We start from the raw sequence: 24,811 nt of genomic DNA on the forward strand, positions 1-24,811 counted from the left end.
CTCGATCACTCCGTCCGTCTGTCTCTCTGTGACATGCTCTCGCCATGACTCTTTCTCTCTCTGTCACTCTCCCTCTCACTCTATCCACCCTCTCTCTCTATCACTTTCTCTCTCACTCTCTCACCCTCTCCCTGTCTCTGTCACACTCTGTCTCCATTGCTCTCTCTCCCCCCCCCCCCCCCCCTCTCTCTCTCTCTCTAGAGCTATTGATAGGCAGTTTAACGGGTGATGGGTAGCAGGTGAAACAATGCTGAGAAATGTGGTGTTACTTTTTAGTGGAATCAATGAGAAGAAAAGAGGTACCTTTTTTGAATTGTGTCCACTAATATATAAGATGAGAAAGCTCGGGGAATATGTGCATGGTGCATTGAATGTTGCAAGGCAGCCCACCTGGAATGTTGGGATCTACAGACAGAGTAGGAAGTTATGCTAACCCTTTATAAACCACAGCTGGAGAGTTGTGTCCTATTCTAGGTATCACACTTTAGGAAAGGTACAAAGGTTTTGGAGAGGGCGCAGAAGAGATTTACCAAAATGATTCTGAGGGATAAGGAGGTTTCACTGTGTGAATCGTTTGGAGAGGTTGGGGCTGTCCTCCTCGGAATAGAGGAGGGGATTTAAAACCAGGAATGGAGTGGACACAGCAGGGAGAGAGTGTTCCTCTCAGCGGAGGGGACAGGTACCAGGGAAGGCAGAAGATAATCGGCAAACGAACCAGAAGTGAGATCAGTAGGAGGGAGAAGTCTGGAATCTGTAATTAAGGAAATGGTGGCAAGGATATTGGGAAAACAGTGACAGAGGTGGACGGAGCCAATGTGGATTTCTGAAAGGAAAATCATGATTGACAGATCTGTTGGAACTTTTTGAGGATGTAACTTGTGGAAGAGGTAAGAGCAAACTAGATGGGCTGATGAAGTTGGATTGTCAAGTCAAGTCGATTTGAGTTTATTGTCACGTGCACAAATCCATGTGTACGCAAGTACTTGCAGCCGCGTTAGAACCACATAGCATTAGCCACACAACATTCACACGAAGAACATAAATTATACATGAATTATGCAAGAGGGAACACAATTAGAACAAAAAAAATTCATTGTAGGGCAAAGTGGTCACAGTGTTGCTATACTGAGAGTTGTACCTGTTGGTTCAAGAACCGAATGGTTGAAGGGAAGTAGCTGTTCCTGAACCTGGTGGTGTGGGACTTCAGGCTTCTGTACCTCCTGCCTGATGGTAGCTGCAAGAAGATGGCACGGCCCGGATGGCGGGGATCTTTGATGACGGACGTTGCCCTCTTGAGGCAGCGCCTCCTGTAGATACTCCCGATGGTGGGGAGGGACGTGCCCGTGATGTATTGGGCTGAGTCCACTACTCTCTGCAGCTTCTTACGTTCCTGCGCATTCGAATTTCTGTACCAGACTGTAATGCAACCAGTCAGGATACTTTCAACAGCACATCTGTAGAAGTTAGAGTGTTCAGTGACAAGCCGAACCTCCTTAACCTCCTAAGAAAGTAAAGATGTTAATGAGTCTCTAAACATCAGGAGACCTTTGATGAGGTGCACACAAAATATTATTGATTAAAATTAGATTGCATGGTATTTGGGACTCAACCAATGTACTGGCATGGATGAAGTGTCGGTCATTGAGTAGGAATAAACTGATCATTTTCAGGTTGGGGGGGTTTGTATGGGGTCCCTTCCATTCACCACCACCAGGTGAAGGGTCTCAACACGAAACGTCGACTGTCCATTTCCCTCCACGGATGCTGCCCGACCCGTTGAGTTCCTCCAGCTTTTTGTGTGTTGCTCCAGATTCCAGAATCTGCAGTTTGCTGGGCCCCATCCATTCACACCCTGCATCGATTGTATGTATGAGGGCACCAAGTATAATACATCCAAGGTTCCTACAAATACAAAGCTGCGTGGCAGTGTGGGCTGTGAGGAGGATAGGGAGAGGCTTCACAGAGATCCAGACATTTAGTGGGTGGAGCCACTGCTTCACAGCTCCAGAGACCCGTGTTCGATCCCGACCTCCGGCGCTGTGTGTGTGTGTGTGTGTGTGTGTGTGTGTGTGTGTGTGTGTGTGTGTGTGTGTGTGTGTGTGTGGAGTATGCATGTTCTCCCTGTGACTGCGTGGGTTTCCCCCGGGTGCTCCAGTTTCCTCCCACATCCCAACAATGTGCAGGGTCAGTGGGTTAACTGCTCCTCTAGCGTGTGGGATGAGAGGGGAAAGATTTAAAAGAGACCTGAGGGGCTGGTTTTTCACACAGAGGGTGGTGAGTATACAGAACAAGTGGAGATATTTAGACAGATACATTGATTGGAAAGGTTTAGAGGGATATGGGCCAAACGCAGGCAATTGGGACTGGCTTAGGTGGACAACTTGGTCAGCATGGACAAGTTGGGCCGAAGGGCCTGTTTCCCTGCTGTATGACTCTGACTCTAAGGATAGGTGAGTGTTGGAATCTGGAACGAGTTGATATGAAAGTGGGGAGAATAAAATGGGTTAGTGTTAGGGAATAAATGGATTGTTGATAGTTGGCACAATCTCAGTGGGCAGGAGGGCCTGGTTTATGCTTGTATCTCTCTACAGCTCGGAAATACTGAGCAAGGATGTGGCAGATGGAGTATGTATATAGTTACATACAGTGTAAAATGTGGAAAATATTGTACAGAAAGCTACCATCCACAGATAGTGTAATTGAGTAAATTGAGAGAGAGAGGGAGAGAGAGAGAGAGAGAGAGAGATGTGGGGGGAGTGAGGGTTGAGATGGAGAAAATGGGGAGAATGAGAGAGGGGAATAGGGGTGAAGGATGGGGAGAGTGTGAGAGAGATGGGGAGAGAGAGAGGGACGGAGAGTGTGTGAGAGATGGAGGGTGTGAGAGAGACAGAGTGTGTGAGAGAGACAGTGTGTGCGTGAGACGGGGGTGAGAGAGAGACGGGGAGGGTGTGAGAGAGACGGGGAGGGTGTGAGAGAGACGGGGAGGGTGTGAGATGGGGGTGAGAGAGAGACGGGGAGGGTGTGAGAGAGACGGGGAGGGTGAGAGAGATGGGGAGAGTGTGAGAGAGACGGGGAGGGTGACAGAGAGACACAGAGGGTGAGAGAGACGGGGAGGGTGACAGAGAGACAGGGAGGGTGTGAGAGAGACAGAGAGTGTGTGAGACGGGGGTGAGGGAGAGACGGAGGGTGAGAGAGGGGGGAGGGTGAGAGAGACGGGGAGGGTGTGAGAGAGACAGAGTGTGTGAGACAGGGGTGAGAGAGACGGAGGGTGAGAGAGGGGGAGGGTGAGAGAGGCGGGGAGCAGGTGAGGGAGACAAGAGGGGTGCTGATGGAGTTAGAGTGTTTCCGTGGGGAAGGGGGTGTCAGTTGGATGGGACCAGAGAGAGGGACGGACTGCTACACTGTGCCGGTGAGGAGGGACGGGATCCTTTAACTGGCTGTAGTGACTGCCCGGTGCCTCTGCTCCTATTGCACTGAGCGGTAATCACACGGCTGCCCTCCGCGCCCACACTGTGGGTGTGATGATCACACCACCCTGCCACATGTGTGAGCCTTCTGTCCCTGAGAAGTGCTGAGTCTCCCTGGCAGAATCGGCCTTTTGTTCCGCCCGCTGGCTGCTGTCAGCACTCACAAACAGGGCACGTCGTTCCTACCCACTCTCTCCCAGCACCAGTCACCTCCCCTACATGCCTGTTGTTCCAGCTTGAAGGTCGTGGATCATCCTGGGAGACCAGGAGCAGCCAGATCTCAAAAACTGAAAAACAAAGTTAAACCGATTAAATAAATCTGTGTTAAAAAACACTGGAATCAGAAAACAGTGACCATGGATCATTACTGAAGACTTATTGGACTCTTCATCTTATTTCAGTGAAGCTGCTGTAACAGAACTCTCCTTCAACAGATAAGATCTCTTTATTAGTCACATGTACATCAAAACACACAGTGAAATGCATCTTTTGCGTAGAGTGTTCTGGGGGCAGCCCGCAAGTGTCGCCACGCTTCCGGTGCCAACGTAGCATGCCCGCAACCTCCCAACCCGTACGTCTTTGGAATGTGGGAGGAAACCGGAGCACCCGGAGGAAACCCACGCAGACACACAGGGAGAACGTGCAAACTCCTTACAGACAGCGACGGGAATTGAACCCGGGTCGCTGGCGCTGTAATAGCGTTACGCTGACCGCTACACTACCGTGCTGCCATAAGGGTTGGCGGTGTTTGATAAAAGCGTGGGTTTACCCTGTGACAAATCCTCTCCTGTTGATTGGCTTCACTCTGTGTCCCCCTGATCATTCCCACCATGGTACGGTAGTGTAGTGGTTAGCATGATGCTATTACAGCACCAGAGACTGGGGTTCAATTCCCACCGCTGCCTGTAAGGAGTTTGTACACTCTCCCCGTGTCTGCGTGGGTTTCCTCCAGGTGCTCCGGTTTCCTCCCACGTTCCAAAGACGTACGGGTTAGGAAGTTGTGGGCATGCTATGTTGGCGCCGGAAGCGTGGCGACACTTGCGGGCTGCCCCCAGAGCACTCTCAGTAATGCAGAAAGATGCATTTCACTGTGTGTTTCGATGTACATGTGGCTAATAAATAAATATCTAAATAAAACCCTCAGAGACTTTAAATACCTGCATTAAATTTCCCCTTAACCTGATCTCTCTGAAGACATCCAATCCCAGATTCTCCACACACCCGAGGCTCCCCAGGTCTGGGACCAGTTGAATAGGCTTTTTTCCCCACACCTTTTAAATACTGCTGCCTCTTAATTGCCAGGAGTGGGTAGGGATGGGAAATAAATGCTGGCGATACCAGCCACATCCATGTCATAGAGTCACACAGCATGGGAACAGGCCCTTCGGCCCACTGAGTGTGTGCCAACCCATTTACGCCAATCCCATTTTATTCTTCCCACATTCCCATCAACTCCCCCCAGACTCTACCCCTGACCCACACGCTAGGGGGGCAATTTACAGCGGCCGATTGCAGTGCCGGAGGTTGGGATCGAACCCGGGTCTCTGGAGCTGTGAGGCAGCAGCTCAACCCGCTGCGCCACTGTCTGAGGAGCGCTCCATTTTACGCAGCAAGTTGTAGTGTAGAACGCCCTGCCTGTAAGGGCAGTGGGAGCAGATTGATACTTTGCAATCGGTGGTCGTGTTACTAAAGGCTGTGGGGACAGAGTGAGATTGGGTCTAATTGGATTGGATTGTTTGTTCAAAAACTGGGACAGACATGATGGGCTGAATGAATTCCTTCGCGCTGTTTGATTCGACGTTCTGTCCCAGCAGCGGAAACGTTAACTGAACTTCAGCTTTTAAGCTCTCAATCCTTTGAAACTGCAGTCCCTTATTGGTTATTATATTAAGATCTAACAGTGAGGATACCTCGGCACAGAGGTTTCGTGTACATCAGACAGCAGAGCCATCCGAATAATCCCTTCCCTTCACTTCAAAGAAACCTTCCAGCTCCTGTAGTCCCAGGTCGGCAGTTCCTCCATCCAGAGAGAATTCTCAAAGTTCCTTTGATCTTTGCATCCGAAGCTCCATCCGATCTTTAATTAGACTGCGTACAATGCAGTGGGCTCCATCTGTTTGTGAGCTGCAGACGAGGCCCGTGGCGCACTGGGGGGAGCAGTGCATTTATTTGGGAGTTGGGGGGGGTGAGGGGGTGCTTGAGATGGCGGGGGTGGGGTTGGAGGTGGGGGAGAGGTCAGGGTTACTGTTTCGCAGAGTCAAGGGCCTGAGTGATGGCAATTCGCCAGACAGGCTGATGAGTCCCAGACAGAGAGCTTTGAACAGGAACTCTACTGGCCTCCTTAATGCGTTCCCTTTCCCAGCGCATCTATATATCTCTTCCCTCGCTCCCTCCCTCGCTTCCTCACTCTCTATCACCACTCTTCCCCTGTCCCTTTCTTCTCTCCCCCACTATCCCCTCTTCTCCACCTCCGCGTTCTCTCCCTCCCCCACTTTAACCACCACATGCTCTCTCCTCCCTCCTCCCACCCTCTCCTGGGCCAACATGCAATCATCGTCACTCACCATCACACCGCCATCCGCGGGAGCTTGCTGTGCACAAATTGCCACCCTCATTTCCCACATTGCAGCAGTGACCACGCTACAACATCCTTGTCTCCGAGGTGTGCAGGTCTGGGACCCTACAGGTGGGTGTGCGCAGCACTGAGAGGTGAGAGAGGGCACTCAAACCTTCCCTGGACACACTGGGGGCTGGGGTCTCACTCCCGCCAGACGCTGTCCTTGAGATGGCTGCGGTTTGATGAGATGATCGTCTGCCTCCTGGTCAGGAAGATCTGGAGAAGGATGCAAGGGTCCTTGTCGAGGTTCACCCCCAGCAGCTGTGTAACAGAGAACTCTCTGACCTATGGCCTGTTCCAGTGCTGCTGGAACCTAGAACATAGAACAGTACAGCACCGGAACAGGCCCTTTGGCCTACCATGTCTGTGCCAAACACGATGCCAAATTAAACTAAATCTCTTCTGCCTATTCACGATCCATATCCCTCCATTTTCTGCATATTCATGTGTCTCTTAAACGTCACTGTCGTATCTGCTTCCACCCCCACCCCTGGCAGCACATTCCAGGCACCCACCACTCTCTGTGTAAAAAGAAACTTGCCCCACGCATCTCCTTTAAACTTTCACCCCCTCACCTTAAATGCACGCCCTCTAGTATTCAACATTTGTCCCCCGGGAAGAAGATTCTGACCGTCTACCCTATCTGAGCCTCTCGTAATTTTATAAACTTCTATCGGGTCTCCCCTCTGCCTCTGACGCTCCAGAGAAGTGTCCCAAGTCTCTCCAACCTCTCCTGATAGCACATGCCCCCTAATCCAGGCAGCATCCTGGTAAACCTCCACATCCTTCCTGTAATGGGGCGACCAGAACCTCACACAATACTCCAAGTGCGGACTAACCAAAGACTATGTTGAACTAATGGTGCAGTGAATATACATAAGACCATAAGACAAAGGAGCAGAAGTCGGCCATTCAGTCCATCGTCTGCTCCGCCATTCTATCATGAGCTGATCCACTCTCCCATTTAGCCCCACTCCCCCGCCTTCTCACCATAACCTTTGATGCCCTGGCTACTCAGATACCTATCAATCTCTGCCTTAAATACACCCAATGACTTCGCCTCCACAGCCGCCCGTGGCAACAAATTCCACAGATTCACCGCTCCCTGGCTAAAGAAATTTTTCCGCATCTGTTCTGAATGGGCGCCCTTCAATTCTGAAGTCGTGTCCTCTTGTACTAGACTCCCCTACCATAGGAGACAACTTTGCCACATCTACTCTGTCCAGGCCTTTTATCATTCAGATAGACGTGTACTGATTATTCACCATACAGGTCCTCCCTGGGTTACGAACACCCGACTTATGTACAGCCCATACGTATGAGCGAGATCGGCTGGATGGATTTGCCGGCTGCTGTGGGGCCCAGGTATCTTCTGCTGTGTGGGAACCCACTTCCCAGCTATGTCATTGCTTCTTGCAGAGGAATGTGAATGGTTGAGTTAAACGCCCTGGTTGAATGACACGTTGGCCAATGTTTTTATTTAAATATATCGCTGGGCAGCCGCATTTCCAGATTATGATCCATTCGGTTTCTAACAGTTCTGGGGAACGGAACTCTGTCCCAACCTGTCTAAATAATAAAGAAACTATAACTTTGAAATGTATAAAGAAAACAGCGGCCTGTGGAAATCCCGCAGCTCTGTTAGAGAACAAAAGGGAAGACTTTGTGGCTTCACTGGGAGGGATTGGAGCTGGGGTGGGGGGGTGGGAGGTGAGGCAATGAGGAGTAGGGCGGTGCGATGGAGAGAGGGGGAAGGGAGGGGCTGTATTCCCAGTGATTCATTGCCTCTCGCTACTCAGCGGCCTCTCCCTCTGTTTTGTTTGTCTGGTTGTGCTGGCGACTGAGAGGGAAGGAGCCAGGCCTAGTGGATGCCTTGAAAGCCTGAGGCCTAACAACCAAACTCAGCCTGGCAACCTGGGCTAGAGAGGGTGTGGTAAGTCCCGAGGTTTCAAAAGGGTGGGGGTGTATGGTGAGGGATGTGGGTGGTGAAAGGGCCAAGGGGATTCAAGGATTGGTAATTGGTTTATTATTGTCACATGTACCGAGATACAGTGAAAAGCTTTGTTTTGCATGCCATCCAGTCAGATCATTCCAGAACATAAGTACTTCGAGGTAGTACAAGGGAAAACAATAACAGAATGCAGAATAAAGTGTTACAGTTACAGAGAAAGTGCAGTGCAGGCAGACAATAAGGTGCAAGGCCATAATGAGGTAGATTGTGAGGTCAAGAGTCCTTTATTGTACAAGAGGTCCGTTCAAGAGTCTGATATCAATGGGATAGAAGCTGTTCTTGAGCCCGGTGGTGTGTTTTAAAGATTTTGTATCTTCTCCCTGATGGGAGGGGGGAGAAGAGAGAATGTCCGGGGTGGGAGGGGTCCTTGGTTATGTTGGCTGCTTTCCTGAGGCAGCGAAAAGTGTGGACGTAGTTAATAGAGGGGAGGCTGGTTTGTGTGATGGTCTGGGCTGTGTCCACAACTCTCTGCGGTTTCTTGCGGTCTCGGGCAGAGCAGTTGCTGTACCAAGCCGTGGTGCATCTGGATAGGATGCTTTCTATGGTGCATCTGTAAAAATTGGTGAATGTCATCGGGGGACATGACAAAATTCCTTAGCCTTTTGAGGAAATCGAAGTGCTGGTGAGCTTTCTTGGCCATAGCGTCCATGTGGTTGGACCAGGACAGGCTATTGGTGATGTTTTCACCTAGGAACTTGAAGCTCTCAGCCATCTCCACCTCAGCACCGCTGATACAGACAGGGATGTGTACTCCACCCCACTTCCTTCATTTTGCTGACATTGAATGAAAGGTTGTTGCCATGACACCGTGTCACTGGGCTCTCTATCTCCTTCCTGTACTCCATCTCGACGAATTGACCAGCAAGAGGGCGGTGTGGAGACCGTGTTGTCTGGCTGTTAGATAGTGAGGTGTTCTCCATTGCCCCGTACCTCTCCGTCGGCCCCCTACATTGCCCTCCCTCCCCTTGCGCCGTCAACCCCATGGCTTTCCATCGCCTCTGCCCCTCACTGCGTCACTCAGACCTCGCTCTCCCTCCCCAACCGATGGCTGCTGCGGGGCTGCAGGAATCTTCCACTGGGTGGGAATGGGGCATTTCCCCGTGCCTTGCCTCCCCCATCCCACTCCCCCACCACCCCCTCCCCGAGCCACAACAATCGGGGGCTGGGTGGAGCCGAGTGGGGCTGGGAGCACTGAGCAGACTCGCTGACTCGTTCACTCAGAGTCAGTGCAGAGAACAGTGCAGAGGTACACAGTGTAGAGTGCAGCGGTACAGTATACAGTGGTACACAGTGTAGAGTACAGAGGTACACAGTGTACAGCGGTACAGTGTACAGTGGTACATAAATGTAAAGTACAGCGGTAGTGTACAGTGCTACACAGTGTAGAGTACAGCGGTACACAGTGTAGAGTACAGCAGTGCAGTGTACAACGGTACACAGTGTAGAGTACAGCAGTGCAGTGTACAACGGTACGCAGTGTAGAGTACAGCAGTACAGTGTACAACGGTACGCAGTGTAGAGTACAGCAGTGCAGTGTACAACGGTACGCAGTGTAGAGTACAGCAGTGCAGTGTACAACGGTACGCAGTGTAGAGTACAGCAGTACAGTGTACAACGGTACGCAGTGTAGAGTACAGCAGTGCAGTGTACAACGGTACGCAATGTAGAGTACAGCAGTGCAGTGTACAACGGTACGCAGTGTAGAGTACAGCAGTGCAGTGTACAACGGTACGCAGTGTAGAGTACAGCAGTACAGTGTACAACGGTACGCAGTGTAGAGTACAGCAGTGCAGTGTACAACGGTATGCAGTGTAGAGTACAGCAGTGCAGTGTACAATGGTACGCGGTGTAGAGTACAAAGGGTGTACAATGTTACAGAGGACAGTGTAGTGGAGTGAATCCCTGAGCTGTAGAAAGTGTTGAGAAGGAAGGTGTCAGGGCGATATTTGAACTGCTTTACATGACTCCCCCCTTTAGCATCGTCACTGCAGCACCACGGTGGCGCAGCGGGTAGAGTCGCTGCCCCTCAGCTCCAGCAACCCCGGTTTGATCCCGACCTCCGGCGCTGTCTGTGTGTGGAGTTTCCACGTTCTCCCTGTGACCACGTGGGTTTCTCCCGGGTGCTCCGGTTCCCTCCCATGTCCCAACCACGTGCGGGGTCGGTGGGTTAATTGCCCCCCCCAGTTTAGCACCTCTGGGTGGTGGGAGGATTGAGGAAGGAGTTAGCAAGTATGTGAGAGAGGACGGGTGCCAGGGAGTGGTGGAAGCAGGATACAACAGCAATGTTTAAGAGGCATTAGACAGGCAGGGAATGAGGGATATGGACCGTGTGCAGGGAGATAGGATTAGATTAATTTAGCATCAGTCAGCACAGACATTATGGGCCGAAGGGCCTGTTCCTGAGCTGTCCTGTACTATGTTCTATTGGATTTTGGAGCGCCAGTCTGTGTCCCCAGAAACAGCTGTGGTTAGTGGATGAGGATTAACATCTATGTTGGAAAGACTCCATGCTCCAAATCTGTCCAGTCACTCGAATTACTCCCTGTTGTATTTTTGGATTTGTTCCCTTCTTCAGCTGCCTTTCCCCACCCTATTCTGCCTGTAGTTTCTGTGTTTGTGCCAGTGTTTCCATACGACAATCCCCATGACGTCACGCCAAGTCCCCTGGCTACGTCAGGGGAGTCAGGGACATCCCTTGTCCACGGCACCCTTGGTTAAAGTGCCTGCTCGGTTGTGTCGGCTTCTTGTCCACGGGGCCTGATGTTGCTTGTGAGATGGGGTTGGTGATCGTTATCCATGTTCTACAGTCATACAGCACGGAAACAGGCCCTTTGGCCCAACTGGTCCGTGCTGGCCAAGATTCCCACCTAAGCTAGTCCCATTTGACTGTGTTTGGCCCATATCCCTCTAAACCTTTCCTATCCATGTGCCTGTCCATGTAATTTTAAATGTTGTTAATGTACCTGCCTCAAACACTTCCTCTGGCAGCTCGTTCCACATATGGACCACCCTCTGGGAGAAAAAGTTGCCCCTCAAATTCCTATTAAATCTCTCCCCTCTCACCTCAAACCTGTGCCCTCTTGTTCTTGATCTAACAACACATGTACACGGGACAGGTGTAGATCACAGCTATACCCACGATCTAGTCACACATGTACTCGGGACAGGTGTAGACCTCAGCTTTACCAATGGCCTATTGATACGTACATGGGACAGGTGTAGACCTTGGCCCACATGAGTACCTGAGCAGAGAGTCAGAGCTCAGCTCAGGGCTACCTGGTAACCTCCCTGAAATGGGAGAGTTTTGTCTCCTTTGGGACACCACACCAGATCTTTGTGGGGTTCTGACTGACAGCTCCCGCCCTCCAGTTACAGTCAGACCCTCCCCTACCTGTGCCCAGATGATGCCGGTCTGGACTTGCAGTGAGCACTGCTCCCGTAGAGGAGAAATGTCTCCCAACATCCAAGTGTGTTCTGGAGACTCGGTGAACACACTGTGACTCTCCAGAGCTGTAAGTGAGCATCTCTGTACGGAAAGCAGTTGTGTAGTTGGGAACAATAGATGGGACGGTGTAGAGGGAGCTTTGTTCTGTGTCTGACCCCGGGAGTGTGTGACGGGACAGTGTAGAGGGAGCTTCACTCTGTGTCGGACCCCGGGAGTGTGTGATGGGACAGTGTAGAGGGAGCTTCACTCTGTGTCGGACCCCGGGAGTGTGTGATGGGACAGTGTAGAGGGAGCTTCACTCTGTGTCTGACCCCGGGAGTGTGTGACGGGACAGTGTAGAGGGAGCTTCACCCTGTGTCTGACCCCGGGAGTGTGTGACAGGACAGTGTAGAGGGAGCTTCACTCTGTGTCGGACCCCGGGAGTGTGTGACGGGACAGTGTAGAGGGAGCTTCACTCTGTGTCTGACCCCGGGAGTGTGTGACGGGACAGTGTAGAGGGAGCTTCACTCTGTGTCTGACCCCGGGAGTGTGTGACGGGACAGTGTAGAGGGAGCTTCACTCTGTGTCTGACCCCGGGAGTGTGTGACGGGACAGTGTAGAGGGAGCTTCACTCTGTGTCGGACCCCGGGAGTGTGTGACGGGACAGTGTAGAGGGAGCTTCACTCTGTGTCTGACCCCAGGTGTGTGCAACGGGACAGTGTTGTGGTGGGGCTTTACTCCGTGTCGAGCTAGGTGCTGTCCTGGCCCTGGGAGTGCTGTGGCAGGGTTTCCCTTTCTTTGGACAACCAGTCAACCTGAAACCTGAGTGGAACGATACGGAGTCGGGGTAAACACTGTCTCAGTGTGACTCAAAGCTTTAGTATATTCCTGGTTTCTGAGAGTGCTTGTTTGAGCAGGGTACGTGTTGCCTCTCCCACTCATGTGACACAAACAGAGCCCGAGGCTGTCAACCAGCACCTGGTGCATCCAGTTACACCGGATCCCGTCCGTAACTGCTCCTCACTCTCACTTTTCTTCCCATCTTTATCTCTCTCCCTCATCTGTCCCTTTCTTCTCACAATCTTTCGCTTCCTCACTTGTTTTGTGTTTTGCTCCCTCTTCTTTGAATATCTCCCTCTCTTTGTTTCTCCCCGTTCTCTCTCTCGCACTCTCCCTGTCTCCAGCATCTCTCTCTCTCTCTCTCTCTCACATTCTCTTTCCATCTCTCTCTCTGTCATTGTCTCTCTGCCTGTTTGCATCTGTCCGTCATGTGTTGTCTGTCCACCTCTCTATCCTTCTGTCTCTCTCTTTCACCTTGTATGTGTGTGTGTGTGTGTGTCTCATCTCCTCTCCCTCTGCTACTCCCCCTCCCCCTCTCTCCCCTATCTCTCTCCCTCCCTCTCTCCCTCCCTCTCTCCCTCCCTCTCTCCCTCCCTCTCTCCCTCCCTCTCTCCCTCCCCGTCTCCCTCCCCCTCTCCCCTTCTCACTCTACCCTCCCCCCTCCCTCCCCTCTCCTCATTCTTTCCTCTCTCTCCCCCACTGCTCCACCCACCCCCTCCCCATCTCTCCCTTCCCCCTCTCCCCCCTCTCCCCCCCTCTCCCCCCTCTCCCCCCCTCTCCCCTCTCCCCCCCTCTCCCCCCCTCCCCTGCTCTCCCCTGCTCTCCCCCTCCCCTCTCCCCTCCCTCCCTCTCCCCCTCCCTCTCCCCCTCCTCTCTCCCCCTCTCTCCCCCTCTCTCCCCCTCTCTCCCCCTCTCTCCCCCTCTCTCCCCCTCCCCTCTCCCCTCTCCCCTCTCCCCCTCCCCCTCCCTCTCCCCCCCTCTCTCCCCCCCTCCCTGTCTCTCCTTCTCTCTCTCTCTGTCATCGTGAAGGGCCTCCAACCTACAACAGTGGCGTGCCGCAGGAACCCTGTCCTTTCCCCGAGTACAGAATTCCCAGTGACGATTGCGCCCCGTGCTCCCCGCCGATCCCGAGCTGACACCAATGCGCAGGAAGGGAAGGGCGGTCAGGTTTACTTCCTTCGGGAATGAATCATAGCCGACCTGATAAGAGGTTGTTGAGGTAATGAGTGGGGGGCTGGGCTGGGCACATGGAGAGGGAGAGGCCAGGAATTTTGACTCTGGAGCCACACAATCTCAGAGCGGCTGTGCCTCTGGAATTCCTTCCACTGCAGTCGAAACACAAGGAAATAGGAGCAGGAGTGGACCATTTGGCCCATCAAGCCTATCCCACCATTCGATGTGATCGTGGCTGATCTGCCCCCAGCCCTCATCTCCTCTTGTGCCAGTTCTCCATCACCTTCAGGTCCCCGATCCTTCAAAAAGTCATCCACCTTCCCGTTAAATGCCTCCAGAGATTCTTCCCTCCGGGGCGGAGAACTCCAGAGACTCCCCACCTCTGTGAGGAGAAGTCCCGACACACCTCAGTGTTAACTGACCGACCCCCTAATCCTGTAATTCTGTCCTCTCGTCCGAGACTCTCCCACCGGTGGAAACATCTCCACACCGACCCTGTCAGGTCCCCTCGGGACCTGAGATGTTTCAATAAAATTGCCCCTCATTCTGCTAAACTCAATTTGTTTAGCCATTCGGCCGTTCTAGTCTGTACCGAAACTTTATTCTGCTAGCCCCATTGACTTGCACACAGTCCATAACCCTCCAGACCTCTCCCGTCCATGTATCTATCCAATTTACTCTTAAGAGTAAGCCCACATTTACCACGTCAGATAGCAGCCTGTTCCACACTCCCACCACTCTCTGAAGAAGTTCCCCCTAATGTTCCCCCTAAACCTTTCCCCTTTCACCCTAAAGCCATGTCCTCTCGTACTTATCTCTCCTAATCTAGGTGGAAAGAGCCTACTCGCATTTACTCTGTCTATACCCCTCATAATTTTGTAAACCTCTATCAAATCTCCCCTCATTCTTCTACACTCCAAGGAATAAAGTCCTAACCTGTTCAATCTTTCCCTGTAACCCAACTCCTGAAGACCCGGCAACATTCTAGTAAATCTTTCTTGAAAAAGAGTGCCACAACAGTGCACAGTGTCCCACAGTAGTCCTGTAAATGTAACAGTGCTTCCCTATTTGGAAGCGCCAACCCCCTTGCAGTAGAGGTTAAATGGAGACAGCTGCCGCTGTGAGTCCCACGTTTAGCAGTCCCGACGGAGGAGGAATCTCGAGACATTCTGTGTTTGCGACGGCCTCCCGCGGACCCGAGTTCCCTCGCCTCGACCGGCCGGAAGAGAAATCAGCTCGCCCTCCCGTTAGCTCAGCGCTGACTGGTTGAACCGTACTGAGCGTGGAGTGAAATGCAACGGGAGCCGTTTCCCGGTCATCTCACACCATGTTGGGAACTCGACCGGGATCTTCCCGGCCAGCATCAGTCTGTGCCTTTCCTTGATTTATCCGCTATCATTTCTCACCGATCCCTCATGTCCCATTGGAGTGAGAGGGGAGCTGTCGGGTCCTGGAGTCACCTACATGCCAGTAAATTTCCTTAGTGGGTCTTCATAATGATTCGTAGACTCACACCAGCATGGAAACAGACCCTTCAGCCCTTCACGTCTATACCGACCATCTATACTAATCCTATTGACTAGCACTGCGACAGGAAGGGCGTGACAGTACTGCGAGGGTGCAGAAGAGAATCTTATACACTAATGATAAACTCTTGATCTCTCAGTCACCTCGTCATGGCCCTTGCACTTCATGTGTCCACCTGCACTGCACTTTCTCTGCATTCTTTTCTTTTCCCTCTTGCACTATAAGACCATAAGATATGGGAGTAGAAGTAGGCCATTCGGCCCATTGAGTCTGCTCCGCCATTCAGTCATGGCTGATTTGTTTTCTCAGCCCCATTATCCCACCTTCTCCCCTTAACCCTTAACCCCTCCCCCTTACCAATCGAGAATCTATCAGTCTCTGCCTTAAATACACCTGGTGACCTGGCCTCCACCACCCTGTACGGCAACGAATCCCACAGATTCACCGCCCTCTGGCTGAAGAAATTCCTCCTCATCTCAGTTCTAAAGGGACGTCCCTTTATTCTGAGGCTTTGCCCTCGGATCCTGGACTCTCCCACTGATGGAAACGTCCTCCCCACGTCCACTCTGTCCAAGCCTTTCAGTATCCGGGAGGTTTCAATGCGATCTTCCCCTCCTCATCCTTCTGAAATCCATCGTGTACAAGCCCAGAGACGTATGCTCCTCATACATTAACCTTTTCATTCCCGGGATTATCCTTGTGAACCTCCTCAGGACCCTCTCCAGGGCCAGCACATCCTTCCTTAGATATGGGGCCCAAAATTGCTCACAGTGGTCACTCAAATTGCTTACCACCTTGATGTAGTTATGTACGGAATGATCTGTCTGGATGGCACGCAAATGAAAGCTGTTCACTGTATACATGACACTAATAAACCAGTTACCAATTACCACCTGGGATGGTGGGTCTCAGTTACAAGGAGAGGCCGGAGAGGCTGTGTTTGTCCACCCTGGAGTGGAGGGGGTTAACAGAAGACACGACTGAGGTATATAACATTCTGAGGGGTACAGATAGGGTAGACGGCAGGAAACTTCTCCCCATATTAGAGGTAGATAGATTGAAGGGAAGGGAGAGAGAGGGAAGGGATCTGAGGGGGGGCCTTTCTCACCCGGAGCGTGGTGAGTACTTGAAACACATTGCCGGAGAGAGAGGGGTGGAAACAGAGTCACTGACAGTGTTTAAGAAGTGTCTGGATGGGCACTTGAATCGCCCAGGGAGAGAAGGCTCCGGGCCAAGCCCTGGAAGATGGGATTAATATGGATGAGTGCCCATGGTCAGGGTGGACCGGATGGCCTGTTTCCATGTTGTACAACTCCATGGCCATGACTCGCTCGGTCCCTAGCCTTCTAGTGCTTGTAAGGCATCCATGGTCATTGTTATTGACCAGATTACTTTAAAAATTCCAGTTATTTAATTATGAATTATTAGTGCACATAATTATTAGGGTAGATCTGAGGAAACCTTTCCCCATAGAGTTTGTGTGGAGGAGTTAGAGAAATGGGAAAACAGATTTCATCCATTGCACGCCCTTGATTTTGATCACCTCAAACCTTTCCACTCCCCAACCATCCCTCTTCCTGCTGACTCCTGCCGGAACTCAGTCCCTGAGGAAACCGGCTGTTAAATCTACTCAGCCCCATGTCTCCAGGACCCGCCTATCATGAGAAGATCTTGCCGAGGATTTGCTACCTGACTCAGAAGGGGAAAGATGACAGGTTCCTCAGGATAGGACAGGGAGTTTTGTCGGTGGGCTGGCAGAGGAATTGTGGCCTGAACGGCCTTACTGGGTGGACGGTCAGAATCTTTTTCCCAGGGTAGAAATGTCAAATGCCAGTGGAAGTGCATTTAAGCTGAGAGGGGGAGAAGTTTAAGGGAGACGTGTGGTGTTTTTTTACACAGTAGGGAGGTTACGCTGCAGTATCGCGGCTTGGTACGGCAACTGCTCTGCCCAGGACCGCAAGAAACTGCAGAGAGCTGTGGACACAACCCAGCGCATCACAGACACCAGCCTCCCCTCCGTGGACTCTGTCATTACCTCTCGCTGCCTTGGTGAAGCAGCCAGCATAATCAAAGACCCCACCCACCCGGGTCATTCTCTCTTCTCCCCTCTTCCATCAGGTAGAAGATACAGGAGTCTGAGGGCACGTACCACCAGACAAGAACAGCTTCTACCCCACTGTGATAATTGAATGGTTCCCTTATACGGTGAAATGGACTCTGACCTCACGATCTACCTTGTTGTGACCTTGCACCTTATTGCACTGCACTTTCTCTGTAGCTGTGACACTTTACTCTGTACTGTTATTGTTTTTACCTGTACTACCTCAATGCACTCTGTACTAACTCAATGTAACTGCACTGTGTAATGAATTGACCTGTACGATCGGTATGCCAGACAAGTTTTTCACTGTACCTTGGTCCAAGTGACAATAATAAACCAATACCAATATAGGACATTGTTGAGACTACATCTGGAGTACTGTGCACAGTCATGGTATGTAAGAAAGTATGTCAATGTGTTGGAAACAGTTTGGAGAAGGTTTACTAGACGTAGCAAAAAGCAAAGTGCTGGAGGAGCTCAGCGGGTCGGGCAGCATCTGTGGAGGGAGATGGATGGTCGACAATTCAAGTCGAGACCCTTCACCGGAATCTTCTTCCCAGGGTCGAAATGTCAAATACTAGAGGACGTGAATTTAAGGTGGGGGTGGGGAGGCAGATACAATGTTAGACAGACACATGAATATGCAGGCACTGGAGGGATGTGGACCATGTGCAGGCAGAAGAGATTTAGTTTAATTTGGCATTATTTTCGGCACAGACATGGTGGGCCGAAGGGCCTGTTCCTCTGCTGTACTGTTCTGTGTTCTGTGCTGCGGGGAGACTTGTGACGGGGGACCTTACCTTGTCTGTTGGGGCTGTGTTCAAGCTCGTTGTCTCCCCCACAGGCAGGGCTGGTCGCGATGTCTCCGGATGAGGGCACCGAGTGGCTCCTGCAGCTGCTGAAGGAAGTGCAACTCGAGCAGTTCTACCTGAGGATCCGCGACGACCTCAACGTCACCCGCCTCTCGCACTTTGACTTCGTCAAGACCGTCGACCTGGAGCGAATCGGGATGGGCCGGCCAGGTATGCGCTCCACAATGGCGGAGGGCACGGTCTACCTCACCCCGTCCATCTCCCTCTCCCCAATGGGTCTCTACCCTGCTCCCCATGTCTCTCCATCTCCCCCTGCCCGTCCTCTATATCATGCTCCCTCTCTCCTCCCATTCTTTCACACTCCCTCTCTCTCATTCTTTCACTCTCTTTCTAATCTTCGCTCTCATTCTTTCTCCTGCTCCCTTTCGCGCTCTCTCTCTCTCTCTCTCTCTCTCTCATTCTTTCTGTCTCTTACTCTCTCATTCTTTCACTATCCACATAATTCTTTCTCTCTCTCTTTCACCCTTTTTTTCTCTCTTCACCATTACTCTTTTTCATGGGATATATGTTGAGATTACTCTTCCCCAATAAAATATGCGCTGAGATTACTCTTCCCCAATATGATGTGTGCTAAGATTACTCTTCCCCAATAAATTATGCATTGAGATTACTCTTCCCCAATACGATGTGCGCTAAGATTACTCTCCCCCAATATGATGTGTGCTAAGATTACTCTTCCCCAATTCGATGTGCGTTAAGATTACTCTCCCCCAATACGATGTGCGCTAAGATTACTCTTCCCCAATACAATGTGTGCTAAAATTACTCTTCCCCATAGGATGTGTACTAAGATTTCTCATCCCCAGTAGGACAGGGGCTGACGTTTCTCTTGCTCACAAAATGTGTGCAGAGATTTCTTTCCCCCAAATAGGATTTGCATTAAGAACATTCTTGTGGTAGAAATAGAGAGACTACAGAAGGGATTCTTCAGAGAGTCGCCTGGAACGGAGGGCTGTAGTTACAAAGATTGGGTAAGCAGATTCATTCTCACTGGAATGAAGGAGGCTAAGGGGTGACCTTAAAGAGGTTTCTAAAATTATGAGGGGCATACATAGAGTGGGTAGTCAGAATCTTTCTCCCAGGGCAGAAGAATCTAGAACTAGAGGGCACAGGTTTAAAGTGAGAGGGGAGAAATTTAAAGGGGATCTTTCACACTAACAGAGAATGAGCTTCCAGAGGAGGTGACAGCTTGAAGAGGCGGACGCAATTATGTTTAAAAGGGACTTGGACAGGTTTTCAGATAGGAAAGGAATAGAGGGATACAGCCCTCATATGGGCAAGTCAAATTCAAGATTAATGTCCTATGCGCAAGTTCATGTGTGCGCAGGTGCAATGAAAAACTTACTTCCAACAGCAGCATCACAGGCACAGAGCATCAGAGACACAACGTTCACAAGAAAACTATAAATTCAATATAAATTATACAAAATTATACAAGAAAGAACAAAATTAGAAAAAAAAAGTCCACTGTAGTGCAAAGTGGTCCCAGTGTTGCTATACTGAGGCAGTGATTAGGTTTGTGCTGGTTGGTTTAAGAACCGAACGCTTGAAGGAAAATAGCTGTTCTTGAACCTGGTGGTGTGGGACATCAGGCTTCTGTACCTCCTGCCTGACGGTAGCTGTGAGAAGATAGCATGGCCCGGATGGTGGGGGTCTTTGATGATGGACATTTCCTTCTTGAGGCAGGGCCTCCTGTAGATACTCCCGATGGTGGGGAGGGATGTGCCTGTGATGTGTTGGGCTGAGTCCACTACTCTCAGCGAGTGGCATTAGTATAGACAGGCATCATGGTCGGGATGGACAGGATGGGCTGAAGGCCCCGTTTCTATGCTGTACGATTCCATGATTCACCCTGGAAGTTGAGCACGGAAGTTCCTCTTCCCTCTGACTCCCTCAGCTCCCTGTCAGTACGATACCCAGGTTAGAGGACTAAGTTGTTGACTTGCTTCCTGAGTTGGTCAGCCTACACCCACGGATTCTTTTGCACATTTCTGTACGGTGGAGAGCATTCTGACTGGTTGCATCACCGCCTGGTACAGAGGCTCCAATGCACAGGATCGCAAGAGGCTGCAGAGGGTTGTAGGCTCAGCCAGCTCCATCACGGGCACAACCCTCCCCACCATCGAGGACATCTTCAAGAGGCGGTGCCTCAAGGAGGCGGCATCCGTCACTAAGGACCCTCACCACCCGGGACATGCCCTCTTCTCATTACTACCATCGGGGAGGAGGTACAGGAGCCTGAAGACCCACACACAACGATTCAGGAGCTTCTTCCCCTCCGCCATCAGATTTCTGAACGGTCCATGAACTCATGAACACTACCCCCCTCTGTTTTCCCTCATTCCTGAGGCCCCTCCACCCCTTCTGTTTCCCCTCCCCCGGCCTCACCACCTGCCCATCGCCCACACCTTTCCCCCCTCTGGTTCCCCACCATCCTTTATTTCATTGGTCCACTCCTACCGGATTCCTTCTTCGTCAGCCCTTTGCCTCTTCCGCCTCTCACCCCCCAGCATCTTGCATCACCCCACTCCCCCACCCACCTACCTTCCCCCCCCTCACCTACCTTCCCCCCCCTCACCTGGACTCACCTGTCACCTGCCACCCTGCGTTCCTCCCCCTCCCCTAACCTTCTTATTCTGGCTTCTGCCCTCTTCCCTTTCCGGTCCTGATGAAGGGTCTCGGCCTGAAACGTCGACTTTTTATTTCCCTCCATAGATGCTGCCTGACCCGCTGAGTTCCTCCGGCATTTTGTGTGTGTCGCTCCAGATTTCCGGCATCTGTGGAATCTCTCGTGTCGACAACACCTCATTAATCCCCTTTTTTGTGTGACTTCTTTTGTAATTTATGGTCATCTTACGTCTTTGCACTGTGCTGCTGCCGCAAGACAACAAATTTCACCTCAGTGTAAGTCAGTGGTAATAAACCTGATTGGGATTCTGCCGTCTTCCCCACAGGGCACAGACGTCTCCTCGAGGCAGTGAAGCGAAGGCGCGTGATGGGACGTCCCAAGTCCTGGATGTCTAAGGTAGACTCTCATTGTTTCTCATCTCAGCACGTCAGGTATCTGGGCCACCCCTGCCGGACGTTACGTTTCTTGTAGCGCGGTTACTATGGCGGGAGAGAGTGTGCGGCGCACAGCAGGACCCCGCGACAAGTGGTAGACGGCCGAGCAGTGTATGGGGCAATTTATTGGCTCCAGGTCAAAGTTAGGCCAAAATTCCCTATTATTCCACCTCCTCCAGAGATCGGAGTGAATCTCTCCCCACACTCCATCTATCTATTAGTCACACGTACATCGAAACACACAGTGAAATGCGTTGGTTTGCGTAGAGTGTTCTGGGGGCAGCCCGCAAGTGTCCGGCGCCAACATAGCACGCCCACAACTTCCTAACCTGTACGTCTTTGGAATGTGGGAGGAAACCGGAGCACCCGGAGGAAACCCACGCAGACACGGGGAGAACGTACAAACTCCTTACAGGCAGCGGCGGGAATTGAACCTGGGTCGCTGGCGCTGTAATAGCGTGACGCTAACCGCTACACTACCGCTCCCCCTCTGCCCACAAATCCCTGCCCGTCCCCCACCCCTCGGCCGCACGTCCACCAAACCGATCCTGGCTGCGTGGTTGGCCCACACTCGGTCACGTGATCTGGGGGCCCGCTCCAACGATTGGAGCCCGTAATCCGGGCCAGCAACCCCGGAGCCGATGCCGAGGGAGGGGGGGGGGGCACCGTTGGCAGAGCCGTCCCTCAACTGCGGCCTCAGACCCCTCGGGGAGGGTGTTGGGGGGACTGTGCAAGGTCGCACGCCCACCATCGTGGTCAGCTCTCCTCCGCCGACATTGACCCCTTGCCGGCCAAGGTGCGTTTACCCCTCACCGTTTCTGGGATCTTGCTGTGCACAGGGGGGGCGGCCCGACGCTCCAACAGCGACTGTGTTTCATTGGCTGCCAGGCCTCTTGGGGACATCCCGCCATCCGTTGAAATGGGCTATCTGAATTTGGGATCTTCCTTTTAACCCTGTCGTAGGACAGAAGGAGGCCATTCATCCCGTCAAGTCTGTGCCAGATCCCAGTAGAGCAAGCCCCTCAGTCCCATCCCCCTGCTCTTTCCCCACAGCCCTCCCAAGTACTCTTCCACCCAATCCCCACAACCTGCCCAGCAGGCAGTGACTCCCAGCTCCTTCCTGGAGTTATTTTACCTCAGGTTGTACCTTTTGCTCAAAATTTTCAATTCCCCCTCCGACCTGGTTCCAGAACCACCTCCCAACAGGAACGCGTTCCATTCCTCCATCCCCCTTGTGACCAAATCCTCCCTTTCCTCCATGTCAGACGACTCTAGTCTAACGGGGACACCAGAGACTGCAGACGCTGAAATCTGGAGCAACACACAATCTGCTTGAGGGACTCAGCGGGTTGGGCAGCATCCGTGGGGGGGTGGGAAGGTGGGGGGAGAGAGACAAAAGACTGTGGATGCTGGAATTTGGTCCAGGTGAAGGGTCTCGACCCAAAACGTCGACTGTCTGTTTCCCTCCATGGATGCTGTCTGACCTGCTGAGTTCCCCTGGCAGTTTGCTTGTAGTTCCAGTCTAACCTTGCAGCTGAATTTCCTCCTCCCTGGGACTGCTCCGGACAGTCTCTCCCTCACCCCCTCCGGGAACTTGACCTCTCTCCCAACATCTGGTGACTGGAACGGGACACAATAATCCAGTGCTTTGTGAAAGTTTAATGTGGCATCCGCTTTGCTCCCTTTCCGAAGTTCCTTCTCCAACTCTCGGTGGGCTAATCGGCCGCTGTAACTTGTCCCCCGTGTGTGGGTGAGGGGGAGAATCTGGGAGGAGTTGACGGGAATGTGGGGGGAACGAAATGGGATTGGTGTGTGGGTGGTTAATGGTTGGCACCAGAAGCCTGGGCGTTGTGTGTGTGTGTGTGTGTGTGTGTGTGTGTGTGTGTGTGTGTGTGTGTGTGTGTGTGTGTGTGTGTGCGTCTGTGTGTGTGCATGAGTGTGTGTGTATCTGTCTGTGTCTGACTGTATGTGTGCGTCTGTGTGTGTGTGTGCATGTGTGCGCGTCTGTGTGTGTGCGCGCGTCTGTGTGTGTGTATGTGTGTGTCTGTGTGTACACGCTTCTGTGTGTGTGTGTCTGTCTGTCTGTCTGTGTCTGACTGTGTGTGTGTGTGTGCGTGCGTGTGTGTGTGTGTGTGGAGTTTGCACGTTCTCCCTGTGACCTCATGGGTTTCCCCTGGGTGCTCCAGTTCCCTCCCACATCCCAACGATGTGCGGGGTTGGTGGGTTAATTGCCCCCTAGTGTGTGGGTGTGAGGGAGAATCTGGGGGCATTTGATGGGAATTTTGGGGAGAATAAAAAGAAACTGGATTAGTGGAGAATCGGTGTCAATGAGTGGTTGATGGTTGGCACGGACTCAGTGGGCCGAAGGGCCTGTTTCCGTGCTGTACCTCTCTGTGCCTCTGTGACTGTTGGAGCCAAACCCCATTACCCTTGCTATAAGGGCTGACATTGGGCCTTTGAACATTGTTCCAACCCTGACTCCTTCAGCCTATTGGATAACAGAATCCCAAATCTATGGTGGGACCTGTGCTCAACACCCTGACTCCCGGGCAGTAAGAGGTGGGATGAGCCATTTTCTCTTCTATTATGGGAATACGTGAGTGAAACCTATCCATTTACATCGCCAAATGCAAGCCCCCTCGTGCGTTCTCCCTCTTCCAAATTACATGGGATGGATACCACTGGATTCATCAGCAGAGTTCCCAATGGAATGTCTCAGCTCAAGGACAGAACCCCCTCCTGTCAAAACCCACCAACTCTCTCACCTCACAATCCCATATTCCTATATTACCTTATGACGTAGAAGGAGTCTATTCTGCCATCCAGTCCACCCTAGCTCATGGATCGATCCCGTTTCCCTGCTAATTTTCTCCATAACCTCTTCTCCCCACCCGCCCGCGATCAGAACAAAAATTCTAAAGACTGCAGATGCTGGAAATCTGAGATAAAATCAGAGGATGCTGGAAACGCTCAGCAGGTCAGGCAGCGTCTGCGGAGAGAGAGAAAAACGGCCGATGTTCCGGGTCCAGGAGCCTTTGCCAGAGCTGGGAAAGGGAGGAAACGTGTTAGTGTGGAGGAGGAGAGAAGTCGGAGGAAGAGGTGGGTGGGACAGAGGAAGTAGCTGTGAAAGGGCGAGACCAGTTAACACCTAATCAAAGGGAAAGAGAAGGAGAAAGGAATTCTGCTGGACCTCTATCAGGTAGCTCACCCCCACCTCTTCAAGGGGCAATTAGGGATGGGCAATACGTGCTGGTCTTATCGTAACCAACCACATCCCATAACTAACTTCCATCTTTGTTCTCAAACTTTGATGGATAAATGATGATTTGGCTCCTACATCTGTCAAGCTTGGGCCAGATGTTGAAGCAGCCGCCATTTTGTCTCGGCAGATGTTCAGCGTGAAGGCGGGCGATTACTACGAGCAGCCATCGTACGCCGGCAGCCAAAACCCCTCTGCCCCGGAGTCGGACTTTGCGCTCAAGTGCCTGATCAACGACAGGGACCTAGTCCTGCACGAGCGGCTGGGCAACGGCTCCTTCGGCGTGGTGAGACGGGGGGAGTGGAGGCTGCCCAACGGACGTGTGGTGAGTGCCCACCTCCTCCCCCTCCCCCCGGCGTGCAGCCCCTCCGTCTCACGTGCAAACCCCTCCCCTACGCATCCAAGTTCCTTCCCGTGACTCGCCCTTTCTCCGTCCAAGATCGAAGGCGGACGGAGG

General features: G+C 52.1%; 1 protein-coding gene across 4 annotated transcripts in view; it reads left to right on the top strand.

The window, feature by feature from the left end:
• LOC127586689 (activated CDC42 kinase 1-like) overlaps positions 1-24,811 on the top strand; it is a 65,175-nt gene that overhangs the window by 15,447 nt on the left and 24,917 nt on the right. For 2 of the 4 annotated variants that reach the window (XM_052044824.1, XM_052044827.1), the window contains exons 2-4: positions 18,005-18,182; positions 20,987-21,057; positions 24,485-24,679. In XM_052044824.1, the coding sequence (XP_051900784.1) occupies positions 18,020-18,182; positions 20,987-21,057; positions 24,485-24,679 (429 nt within the window). In that variant the 5' untranslated portion in view covers positions 18,005-18,019. Of the gene's footprint in view, positions 1-7,897; positions 8,018-11,523; positions 11,608-18,004; positions 18,183-20,986; positions 21,058-24,484; positions 24,680-24,811 lie in introns of those variants that run through there. The other 2 variants (XM_052044825.1, XM_052044826.1) reach the window with 2 other exon arrangements.

This window comes from Pristis pectinata, chromosome 37 (assembly GCF_009764475.1).
Source record: "Pristis pectinata isolate sPriPec2 chromosome 37, sPriPec2.1.pri, whole genome shotgun sequence".
Lineage (NCBI taxonomy): Eukaryota > Metazoa > Chordata > Chondrichthyes > Rhinopristiformes > Pristidae > Pristis > Pristis pectinata.